The sequence below is a fragment of the Egretta garzetta genome, unplaced genomic scaffold, assembly GCF_000687185.1.
Source record: "Egretta garzetta isolate BGI_Z169 unplaced genomic scaffold, ASM68718v1 scaffold163, whole genome shotgun sequence".
In the NCBI taxonomy this organism is placed as follows: domain Eukaryota; kingdom Metazoa; phylum Chordata; class Aves; order Pelecaniformes; family Ardeidae; genus Egretta; species Egretta garzetta.
In genome coordinates, this window is record NW_009259308.1 from 5,217,195 (window position 1) to 5,230,093 (window position 12,899).

The window sequence follows — 12,899 nt, forward strand, 5'->3', positions numbered from 1 at the left end:
TTCTGCTCATCAGATGAGATCAGTTGATGATCTAAATTCTCTTTTGTGTGCGAATTGATTCCAAGTTCAGCAGTTGTAATGGGGGTTCAGACTAGTGGGGATAAACTGATGTATAAATAAAGTAAAATGGATATTGTTCTTTGAAGTTTCTTAATTAAACTTGTCCAGAGAAGCCTCAAAAGCCACCAGAAGTAGGGGGTGGGTGGGGAGAAAGGCTGATAAATGTGGAAGGCTAAATGAAGCTCGAGATGCACACTACCCTTTCTGGCAATAGGGTGAATACTGATTCATTTTTGCCAGGGTTTGCTTTACATCCTGCGCAGGGCTGAACAGTATTATTATAGCTCTACTGATGTTCTAAAATAATTGTATTTATCTCCGCAAGCGCAATGACATTCATGATAACACTGTTAATGTTACAGTTCCTTTCTGGCGCTTCAGAATAGCTACAGCTTGCTCATGAGTAACACCTTCCAAAGCTTCCCCATTAACTGCTAAAATCTGGTCGCCACGCTTCAGTCTGCCATCGTCCGCAGCTGCTCCCTGCAAACGGCAAAGCGAGTCATTAGTGGCTGGTAGCACGGAGCCCTCCTGCCTCTTGTAATGCTGATGGATGAAATGAGGAGGGATGCGGCACTGGAAATCCCACCGTAGCTGGTGGGGAACATGGGAAATGACAGTGCTGAAGTCTCCCTGAGTGCTTCAACCATTGCCCATTGTTGACCCTGCTTACCCAACCCTATAGGGTCTGGGCAGCCCGAGCAGGTGATACACCCCTGCGAAGAAGAGCTCATCCCTGGAAAAAACCGCAGTATAAACACTGGTTCTGGCTTTTATGATTATGGAGAGGCTTGTTAAAGCAGCATTTAAATGTACTTTGCACCCAGCGCTGAGAAATGGCTTAAAATGTGGGGAGGGAGAGGGATGCAGAGCTCAAGCAGCAGAACAGCCTGGGCACTGTCCCAAGCCCTGGATGGAGCTGGGCTTCAGTGAAGGTCCTGAGAAGCTCCCCCAGAGCCTTAGAAATGGCTCTTCTCCTCCAGAGGCAGCTCTTTTATCCATATCCCAGTGCAGCTCTTTTATCCATATCCCAAGCCCTGCCCTGTCCTGTCCAGAGGTTGGCTCACGGTGTCTGTTTCTTCTCCATGGCCCCACCAATGACTGCAGTATATTCTAGCTTCGATTTAGGGTTTCTCAGCTGTGCTCACATCTAGAAACTTGTAAATCTAAGCACCAGTTTAAAGACACAATATCTTCCCATGTTAATAACTGAAAATTGTAAAAAGACCAGATATTTGTGGTTTGAGCCCTGGAATCGCAGAAGCAGAGGAGACACGACTTCTGCTCCACCTTCAGATGAAGTTTTCTTAATTACATCACCTACTCTGCCAGAAGCGCCGACACAAGTGACAGCAAGTAGGTACAGGACAAAAAAAACTGTGTGTGACTGACTGCAAGGTTACTTTATGTAAAGTATTCCTAATTCCCACTCTTTTTCTTTCCTCCTGATTTCCAGAAATCCCTTCATGCAGCCATGTCTGACGTATCTTGCTGGCCTGTGCTGAGCACATTACCAGCAATGGGGGCACTTCTCCCTCTGCACCACTGGCCATTGTGGGGCTGTCTGCCTCGAGACTATGCTGTACTATGTTTCTTCCTCAGCCTCAGTGGCCAGAGCCACTGCTGTACCTGGCTGGGACCCCCAGGTCCTCCCCTGACACTCAGGGCTGGAGTCAGAGATGGGCTGAGACAGCCGTGCTATGAGCAGCTCCAGCACATGGCAGCAGAGCACTCATGGAGAGGCATGAGAAAGAAGCTGGAAGCAAGGGAGAATAACTCAAGCCAGGACCAATGTGTAAGACAACTCATTACCAAGCCACAAGGGATGGCGTTTTCATCTTTTTGTGTTTTTTCTCATTGAGGTGACAATCTGAGCACAGGAGCTCATTGCTGGTTTTGTAGCAGAAGCTCAGCTGCAAAGATGCAGCATCTCTGCAACCATCTCCTCTCCTGTACAGTGGGAAAAGTCATGTCTCCATACCTCTTGGAAGACACTTTGAGATTTACAGATATAAAACTGCCTTATAAATATTTTAATGTATAAAACCAAGTTTCCCAAGTACACAGAGCAATTTTGCTGAGATAAAATATCTTGTTTCAGCCATCAGTAATGTGAAATATAAACTGAGAAGCTGGCTGTGAGTTCTGGGTCCACTTACTCACATCAATGTACTTAGACAGTACATTTTGCTTGCTACTACATAATATATTATACCAAACCTTAGGTTTATTTTTAAAGATAATACAGAAAAAGGGAGAAAACAAACAAACAAACAAAGATACCTTGGCAAATATAGTCTTGACATAAATGGGCAGGTCTCCATGGGGACTTCCATACCCCCCTACAATACTAAATCCCAGTCCATCAGAACCTTTCTCCAAAGTAATAATCTTAGGCTGAGGTGCTCTGAAAACACAATAAATATCACTTAGAATAGCAATGTCTGTCTCTGGGGACTTTATGCAGAAGGAACACTTACAGAGATATTTATCTATCAAGAAGATTTTCATACAGTCAGAAACCATGACTCTTGTCCTTGTGCTGAAACACACTCCTGTGCAGCCCAGAGTTCAAACGCTGTTCAGTGTACTTCAGCTCCTCACTTTGAAAATACTTATTTTTAATAAGAGCTCAACAAGAGCACTTATCTCTGATGTAGAAGTGAGACTGCCCTCATCCGCAGTCGCTGCACGTACGTAAAGGAGAGTTTGCTTTCTTAGCGGCCAAGCTGTCATCTTCAGTCTGCATAAGTGGCAACTGCAACAATTTCCTTACAGCATAATTTTGCTTTATGGCCTCAGAGGAATGAGTCTAATAGACGGGGTGCAGCCAGGAACACTTGTGTTTATAGTCTCAGCTCTACTGCAGGCTCTTTGGGCTATTTTCTGACAACCTGTATTTGACCTACATCCCCGTGCCCCCTAACTCCAGAGGCTGACTCCCAAGAGCCCCTCACTCAGTGCATTGCTTAGACCCTGAACTGTTCTTCAGGGGCTTTTACATTGAGCAAAGGAAGATTTTTTGGTGGAATTTAGACTACTCATATGTATATATCCATCTCAAATTCAAAAAAGTAATTTCTATATGTTTAGAAAAAATTACTGTGGACAAAAGCCGTTTGGCATCTTCCACCTATATAGAGGTGCATCCTGTGATGACTATTATCTAGCCATTTCTTCAGGACAGAATGAATGCATACGCCTACCTAATTCTGCTTCATATTTTCGCATTCAAATTTCCTTACTATTTTGATATGAAAAGAGAATGCAAATCCTTTTGTGAAGTAAGCAATTCTCCTTTGAGAGCAGCAATAAAAACAGTATCTCACATTGTAAGACTAGAGAATGCACCATAAATAGCTTAACTTTTATACTAAAACCCCCCTGAGGTAGGGCAGCAACTTGCATCTCAGCTTCTTAAAATAAATATAATGAATCAAAGAACGAAAATGAAGAACATAATGAAGCTAATGAACCAAAATGAAGATCAAATGAATTTCAAAATTATAACTGGAACGCTATAAGCTGGTCTAAAAAGCACACGATGGAGAATGATGCATGGCCATGGGAGAGCTAGATCTCTAACTTCCATCACCATACAGAAGTGCTGTAAATAGAAAAATTTTTAAACAGACTTTTTCAAATTGTAAAGCTAAAAAGATTCAAAAGACAAAGAAAGTTCTGGGATGTGGTTTGAAACATTTCTCTCTGATACCAGGCTTTTTAACACCTCTTGCCTTAGTCTGCCAATGATAAATTATTTCAAATTGCTACAGTTATAACTCCTCGGAGGCAAGGAAGCCAACAGACAAGGGCAGAACTATCACATCAGCGTAACACATTAGAAAAGAAAGGAGAATTTTTTTTTTTTTTTGGATATCCAGAACTAGTGCTTGGAAACACATTTTGTGCTTATTTACTCAAGCAATTTCTGACACCAGGTGATGATGGACACGAGTCCGTAATCAGCTTGGAGAAGGTGACAGTTAGCATTTTAAAGGTGATGGAAAATTAGAGAGAAAAGCAACGGGAGAGACCTCCTTCACCAGCCTAGGCTTTTCCCTTGCGTGGGGCATAGAAATCCACCTCAGTTATGCAGACTAAGTACAAACTTACTCGGGATCTTCAGAAGGATGCTCAGAAGAAGAGTTAAGGTTGCATCCTGCAGACATGCTCTCCAGCTGGGTAGCAATGGCACTGATGTTAGTATCAGCCACAACCTAAACAGAAGGATGCAATGAAGTACTGTGCGTGTTCACTTAATACCAAAGACATCTTGGCTAATTATGTAGAAAATAGCTGATATATTAGGAAAATCAATCTTTGATGGTTTTTTCAAGCAAATTTCAAATACAAGGCCTACTGTCTTAAATTTCCTACCAATTCAATACTAATTCAAATGTTTTCAGAGTTAATAGTAGCCACCTTTCTGGAGGTTAAACGCAAACTTTCCTCTGAAGCTTTCTCTTGCATTAACATGACTATCACTCAGACCCTGAGCAGAGGGGAACGGTCTTTCCGGATAATCCAGAGAAAGAGGTTACTTTGTCAAGGAAATAGGTACAACTCAGAGTCAACACAAGGTGTCCAGGATTGGGCTTGAAAGTAAAGGTCTCCCGCAGAGGGCACCTTAGCCTTTAATAAAATACAGAGATCCAAGGGTCTATTGGACCATGGGGCAAATACCCTGAAATACCTCAGACTAGTTTGTTTGCTGAGTGGGGAAGAAATTAATCCTTGGTTTCAACTTTTCTGCAATTTTCAGCATGAATCTAACAAGCTGGACTCTCAAAACTTCCCAATTCTTGCTTCTGAAACCATCACGAATTACCACCACACAGTAATGAATAGTGTTAATGACATTTTGACAGGTTGTGGGGCAGCAAACTTGCTCAGGCTTTTTAAAGCAACCATATCAATGTTCAATAGGTTAGTTACAAATATGACTATGGCTGTACTGAGAAAAGAGTTACTTGCATGCGGAAGTCTGGGGTTTGCCGTTCACAGGGGTTTAGCCTCATAGGGAGCTTGCAGGCCCAGTGGAATTTATATTAAACACAATGTGTCAATGCCCACTCCAGCTTTTTTTTTTTTTTTAATCTTTCATTGCATGCTAATGTTCTATTCTTTGCTTTTTTTCTGGAAAAAATTGCAGGAAACCACTACAAAGTGTTTTGGATTTTAAGTATTCACAGCTGAAAGGGCATCAATTTCCTAGCGACTACATGCTGTGGTTATCCCCTAACTCCATTTCCTTCTGATGAGATATTCTCCTCGGCTTGATGTTTACTGTACAGCGCAGGAGTTCGGCTCAGAGACAGTGAGAAATACTCAGTAAGTATATTTTTGATATTTCCTCTAGCTATCTATGGCCTTATTTTATCAAAATTAATAGGCACTTTTTCCACTCATTGCTGTGAACATGGCTTAAGGGAAACGCACCTTTTAGAAATAAAAAATCCGTTACAGAAACCGCCTGTTTTAAATGAATGCTCACAATTCTTCCACAACAATATTTCCCTCTTTCTAATCACTTGGAGCCAAGAGAGAGTGGTAGCATTTTCTAGGAAGGAAGATTAGTTCTCATGCAAATTTTGCATCCCAGGGCTCAGGTTCCCGGATGCCCTAAATGAAGGGTCCGGCAGACAAGATAGTTGCACCTGGCTCAGCCAGCAAAGACACCGTTAAGTTTTCTTTCCTGTTGCAGCAGGGGAAAGAGGGCCAGCCAGTATTTGTCGTATTTTGTTGTTAAATAAAATAAATCTATATTCAAAAATCTTCAGTTGGCAGTAAGAACGTATCAGAGTTCAACAACCTTGTAAAAAAGCTTTCCCTTATCTCATTACTACACCTGCAGAAAAGAAATTAAATTAAACCAAAGCATCAAAACAGCCGAAAGGGATGATTGTTCCCCTGAGACTCTAATCTCCCATTTGCAAACAGCATTTGCAAACTCCTTTACCATCCTTCCCAGGACGTACTGATAATAAGCCTTTCCACACCACTGAATGCAATTATCTGACCTTTCAAAGCAGTTTGCCATGAAGTGGTCTAACCTGATAATAAATAGAATTACTTAATGACACATCAGTCATGATTATCACAGCGATAGGATTATTCCATTTAGATTGTTTTAATAAAAAAGCGCAATCCGGCGATTGAGAAGTACCTGTGGTTAGCATGTAAGGTAACCGTATCACCACGCTTACAGCAGGGCTTCGACATTACTCCCTGCCTGTATTAAAATATAACACCCCACCTTCCCATAGCAGATTTTTAATAGAGGAAAATAGATTCTATTATATCAGAACAAACCTGTATCATCTGTAAAAAGTATTAAGCCCATTTTAAGCTAGACAGCAAAAACGTGGAAGAAAATCCGTCAACTGACAAACCCAAAGACATTTCTAGAAGAACCTCTTTGTTTATGCAAGCGACCAACTGACAGTGTGCTTCATCAGGAATATTTTTAAATACATGATGAGGTGGAATACGCTGTATTACAGCTCTCAAGATTAGCAATTTTGGGTTCTGCAGCAAGCTTTCATTTTCTATTCAGGGAATACTGTTGACATGAAAAGTGAAATTACTCAACGTTAGTAACAATATGATAACTATAATTTAACAGAAAATCCTCAGCTGGTGTATATCTGTGTATTTCCTTTGACTTCAATGGAACTACACAAATACACCATCTGCTCTGGAACTGGCTCATCACTTACCAGGTCAGCAGTTCACGGACAGACAAAACAAAGAATAAGCAAGTCTAAAACTAAGTTTATTATAATTTAATTTCCTTTTTCTTTTCTTTCTTTGCCCCATTTTTTTATAGTCACATTTGTGTTGTAATGCAAGCAAGAAGCTTAAAAAAAAATCTCTCAAGATGCGTTCCAATCCAATATGCTGTGATGATAAAGAAAATTAGAGTAGATTTTAGTGGTATGTCTTAAGCTTGTTTTCCAATTGTTACAATAATTCTGCAAATGAGCAGTATTTTGAATTCTCTCTGGCAAGTATTTTTCCCATTTCTTTGTGTATACATAAAAATAAACTAAAGATTAATATACTGGGAAGCAGCAATTAGAACCAAAGTGGCAGAACACATCTTCCTTTTAGCTAGCATATAAACGTAGTGGTGATAACACTGTTTTCTCTCTTGAGTGTTATTATTCATTACCTGTAGAATAATCAATTCTAGGCAGCACTGTCTTAATGGTGATGCTATCATTTTTACTAAAAGCTGCTAGCGTTTCTTTCTTCTCCCCCATTCAAGAACAAGGAAATCAACACTGTGGGCAGTTTGGTCACAGCCTAGTTACATGCATGCACACATACACACACATGTAATTTTCTTGTTCCTAGTTAACTTCAAATTAAAAAAAAACCAAACTTGGAAGCTTGTTGATTTATCATGTGTAGCAACAAGTTATTTTGTTCTCTTTGTTACGCTTTTATATAATCATGCTCACAGCCTGTATGAGTGGCAATAAAGAATTTTTGAATGAAAATTATTTCTTGCTTTCATTCTGTGTAATTCCCATCAGCAAGCACCCTGCAATTCTGTGATGCCTTGTGCCAGTGATGCTTAGGTTCTTTTTTTCCCTGAATGCCATTTATCTACCCTCATGCAGCTGCATGTTCAATTTATCACCATACCTGCAGGATAATGCTCCCATAAGCATTCTTTAGTAGATTAACCGCATCTGCATGAGACAGCCCATCCAAAGGTTGCCCATTAATACTGACAATCCGATCTCCAACCTAAAAGTACAACAGTAATGGAAAATTACTAGCATTAGGGAAAATTAAAATTAAGAATGCTTAAAATTCCTCGTGAACTTGGCACCGCACAGTCATGCTTCTCTTTTGCAGGATCCCTTTTGTGAGAATTCTGCATTGCTAGTGATCATTTACCATTCTTCAGAGCAAGCACAATACAGATTTTTTAAAAATAACAATGCGATCAGAGAAACAAAGATGGGTGTATTTTACTATTTCCATTTGCAAGCAGACAGAATAAGATTTTCGCTGCTGTCTTCCCATCCAGAAAGGATTAATTTGTGTCCATATGTGCAGATGAGTTCATATTCTTATAGACTATGTATGCACATGCTGAATGCAGTATAGAAAAGCAGGCACTTCTGATATTAAACTAATTAACCTAGATGATTTCTTCTTCTTATACATAAAAATGATCTTAACCCTGGCACTTAGTGCTATTGGTAATTCTATTAGAGACATGGCATGAAAGTAGCAGTGTGTAATAATGAACCTCACGGGCCAAAGCAATCCTAATAAGGAATAAGTTCTTTTCAATACTAACGATTCCTTGAAACTGTCTCCAAAACTGGAAAGTGTTCACTATGACCATTCCTGGAAACCCACATATCCTATGGGTCTGATACAAGTGCTTTGTTCTGGCATTTCTTTATAAGGGCCTTAAGGTCAAACAACTAATTTCTAATCTAGTTACTACCTGGTTTTGAGCTGTAAATGATGCCCCATTTGCAGTCCCCAAAATGCCTGTGTTTTTCAGAGAGCCTGTTGCTGCCTTCCCTGGGTCTGGATGAACATATACATTCCAATACCACTGCCAACGCGTTTATGTTCTTTGTCTTAATACCACTTTTCCATGAGGGCAACCATTGCCATTATCCCAAGATGCAATATAATCAAAATGGGAAGAGAGGGCAGGTTGGTTTTAAGTTTGGTTGGTTGGTTTGTGGGTTTGTTTGTTTTTAAGAGAGAATAGTCTATGAGACATTATCAAGACATGGCATATAAAGAAGTGCTTGAGGCTCCTTCTCTGTGGGACACATGGCAGATGAAACAGCAAATATTGAGAGGACCCCTCTACTCACTCTGAGTCTTTGGGTACGTGCAGCCACACCACTGGCTTGAATCATAGCAATGAAGATGGGAATATCTCCTAGTGGACTTCCTTTCCCTCCTGCTATACTGATACCAAGTGCATCATTCGATCCCTAAAACAGAACAAAAAACCCCAATATTTTCAATTGGAGAAACTTGTAGAGGTCAATGCTCAGAGTATAGAAATAATTGACTCATTTGATTTATGGAACAGGGAGAAAATAGGTTGGACAAACACATGCATCCTCACACAGACATGTCCCATTACACAGGCATATATCCAACAGTCTACTGCAAACATAAAAAATGCAATTTTACTTCTGAGAAATGCTACAAAAATTAACAACTCCAGTTAAAGATGTCAGCTTTTTGAATTGATAGAAAATAACTCACTGACCCTTGTTATCTCCACAGTCCTTGGGCCCATATCTGCTCCTACTAATAAAGAAACAAACAATTAGCTTCTGTAATTAAGAGATAATATAATTAAGAGATAACACTGTCAGGTGACAATGGTCCCTTGCTGCCTAGTCAGAGTTATCACCAAGCAGAAGCCGAGCCTTCCTGTGCCAAACCAGGCAGTGCTGCTCACGTAAGGAGGACGGGATTTCTGTTTCACCCAGAGATGAATATGGATGTAATCACTCTGGCTGATGGATGCCACTGTGACGCCCATTGTAGCGCAGCCGCTGCTTGCTGCAATCTATTGAATAGCAGCACTCTGTCGGCCTGAAGAAAAGCCCTATTGTGCATTTCACTCAATTAAAGATTGGCTTATTATTCATAAATCACAGTGTCCCTACCACAAAGGGTAGGGCACATGGCTGGTATGAGAATGTTGAGGTTCCATTGATTTCCTCTTCTAATTTGTGCTGTATTAGTAAATAACAGACAGCCAGGAAGTCTGGCTGGCATATATCTAGCCACAAGACATTTAAAAGTACTCAAAATAGTTTAAAAAAAAAAAAAAAAAAGACACTTCAAAGGAATCATTTGAACTGGGACTAAACAGCCTAAAAGCTGATGGTGTGGTCAGGTCCTGGGGTCTACTGTACCAAACCCTAATTCTGCCAGCTTTAATTAAACTATTTTAAGAACCTTTTAGAAGGCAGGCAGAATTAGTATCCTTCAAGAGTTAACAATTAGTCTCCTGCAAGAATTAATGATGCTTAATAACACATACCACTATTTCTCACCACCACACGTGTTCTTGTGCAGATATCTGCTATGAGTACAGAGGGCAGGATTGCTGTGGTGCAGCAAGGTCTGTGGCAGTGGGAAGCCCAGCCCTGGGGGTGCCAAATCAAGGTACAGAGACATGCACCCTCAGTGCTGCAAGGCCCTTCAAACTGGCACACAAGGATGGCTACCCAAAAAGCCACATGCCTCCTCCCCAGTGCATGCAAACTGGCAGAAGAAATGTCTTCTGCTTCTGCCCATGGTCAGACACGAGCAAAGGTTACCAACTTCTGACACAGGTCAGAGCATCCAAATACTGAGGCACTCTTCAAGCTACTGCAGGTTGTAGATTTAGCACTTGCTAAATCTGCAGACTGCATACTGGGCATTGTGACTTTCTCATTATAAAGCACCCCTTCTATACACTCGAGAGCAACAAAGATATAAATGAAGTGGTGGCAGCTTTATTCCCTGAGAAAACTGTTTCTAATGCAAGAACCTTGCCTGTGCTAAGCTTCCGACAAGGGCGTCAGGGAATAGCAGGGCGCAGGAATTCTGCACTCAAAATAGAGGAGCCATTACTCTACTAGTAGACATAAAAATAATGTCATCTGCTGGAAAGTGTTCGGGTCTTAAAATATCAGTGGTACGCCTTCTGAGAGGCTGAGTAGGGAAACCAGATTCAAGTATTCAGTTTTGCTTTTAAACCAGCACAAACACAAAGCAAGTAACACAGAGGTATTCTGACGGCTACCCAGATTGTACCTGAGTTTCTCTGAGACACGTCTGCTGAAGATCTTTTTGTGCTGACAAAATTCTGTAAGGTAGAGAGGACTGGAGCAAGTGCAGGGTGGAAGTGGCTGTGCACACTCTGTTGGCTCACCTGAAATTAAATCAAACCCCCTGAGTCAAATCCAAACGTTAACTTTAAACAAGTTCCTGCAACATATGGGCACAGCTGTGCTCTGTGCCAACCAGACTGGAAATACCACATTGGCCATGCAAGTGCAATCCCCTCCAACTTCATTTCCAAAGGGGGAACCTACCAAAATCCGTCCCCGAGTTGTCGACACACCTGTAGCACTGCTTGCAGTACTACACAACTGCACTTCACTCCATTACGTGCATGCCTAATGTGTACATTGTTCAGGTCTGCTCTAGAGGTCATAAGGAAGCAGGATTAACCCCCTCCTCTGCTTGTTCCAGTGTGTCTCTGAACCCAAGGAGAAGGGGAGGTGATAGCTGCTGCTAAAGCTTGTGGGCATCTTCCCCGGGCACATCGCCCTACGATGAGCATGCATGAGGCACCCAGCAGGACGCGTAACAGGTCCTCTCCCACACGGTGGGGATAACGCTTACACCCATCTTGTTCCATGGCAGTAATCTACAGGCTTTGTTATTTTAGCTGAGTGTATAGTCTGATTACAAGGTCCTGCAATTGACCCGACTGCTTTCATTTGACCAAGAACCTACTCTTATTTCCAGAATAACATGCCAGGTGACAAAAGGGAGAGCCTCCGAAGATAGCTGCGTGTGCATGTTACCAAGTCTTGTCTGGCCATTTCCAGCCCTCCTTTTCCCTATCTCCATAGAGGGCTTTATCTTCAGACTCTGCCCCTTGAGGAAACGTTGTTATTAATTTAGGAAGTGCATCTAAACAACTGGTTTCACCGAGGGCCAGACCTTTTAAACTAAGCTGCCTTAAACAAAACAAAGATCTGGTCTATACTTCTCTGTCCACAGCAGAGCTTTCTCCCTCTAAATGCATTAGGCGGTGAATCAAAAGCTCTGGCAGCATTTATCTTAACTGACCAGCGTGCAGCTGTCAGTGACGAAGAACAGGCGGAGCACAATTTCCACCTCTAGTTGCCAATTCATGGGTCAGTTAACATAATTTGCAATGTACGTGAAAGAAATCACTGTCCTGCACCACAAGGCTTATATTTCTACCGTTAAAGGTATGCAGTGGAGCAAGAAAAAAGCCAAGTGAGGACAAAAGTTCTGGATGCTCTTGGCCAGCAGCTTCTAAAACATCGCTTGCAGTTGTGCAAATCATTCAAGCTGATTTGTCGTATTATCTGCCAAGATTTTTATAACTCTTGGAACGGTTTTGCTGAGAAACATTTATTCCGTTTTCAAAATCATCAAGTCACTTAGGAGCAGTGAGATGAAGGCTCTCAAATGACTCTGCATTAAGAATAGCAATTAAGATTTCTTGTATTAAAAGAAATACAGAAATTACTAGGTTGCTGCAAAAGCCTCTTATGCTACAAAGAAAGGGGGATGACGTTGTTTGGTCTGATTTTTCACCTAGACTCATGTTAGATACTATGGCATTTTGCTTCCCGTTCAGCTATGAGTTTTACATAGTAAAACCAGGTGGATAATTTTTAACTGTCACTTTTTGGTTACGTTGTTCTTGCTTAGGGTAGCTGTTGATACAATGACCAAAAAGAAGTAATACTCAAACCTGCTGTCTTTACTTAATGCCATCGGTATAATTTTCCTCTGTTATTTCATTTCTCCTTGCCTGCTGCATGCAGTGCAGATGTTTATCCAACAATATTTAGTCATTATTTGTAAAGCTGGGCTTAGCCCAGCTGTTCCCTCATGGTTTTAGCCCTTCTTGATACCTCAACTCACCCCGACAGCAGCCTGGATCACTGCTGGCCTTTAGAAAGTTAAGAAATCGTGCCACAGACTATGATTTTGGCACCCATTTTGGGTTGTTCATGCACAACATCAAGGACAAGCCTCCCCTCTTACTGACCTCCTTAAATGCATTCCTG

At 41.3% G+C, this 12,899-nt stretch overlaps 1 protein-coding gene across 1 annotated transcript in view; it reads right to left on the minus strand.

Moving 5' to 3' along the window:
• Nucleotides 1-396: 396 nt before the first annotated feature.
• PATJ (PATJ crumbs cell polarity complex component) overlaps nt 397-12,899 on the minus strand; it is a 153,681-nt gene continuing 141,178 nt past the window's right edge. Inside the window, exons 39-45 of the mRNA XM_009636168.2 lie at nt 10,876-10,993; nt 9,329-9,366; nt 8,922-9,044; nt 7,717-7,821; nt 4,177-4,280; nt 2,344-2,467; nt 397-543 (exon numbers count right to left, since the gene is read on the minus strand). Coding sequence (XP_009634463.1) covers nt 397-543; nt 2,344-2,467; nt 4,177-4,280; nt 7,717-7,821; nt 8,922-9,044; nt 9,329-9,366; nt 10,876-10,993 — 759 coding nt within the window. The remainder of the gene's footprint in view (nt 544-2,343; nt 2,468-4,176; nt 4,281-7,716; nt 7,822-8,921; nt 9,045-9,328; nt 9,367-10,875; nt 10,994-12,899) is intronic.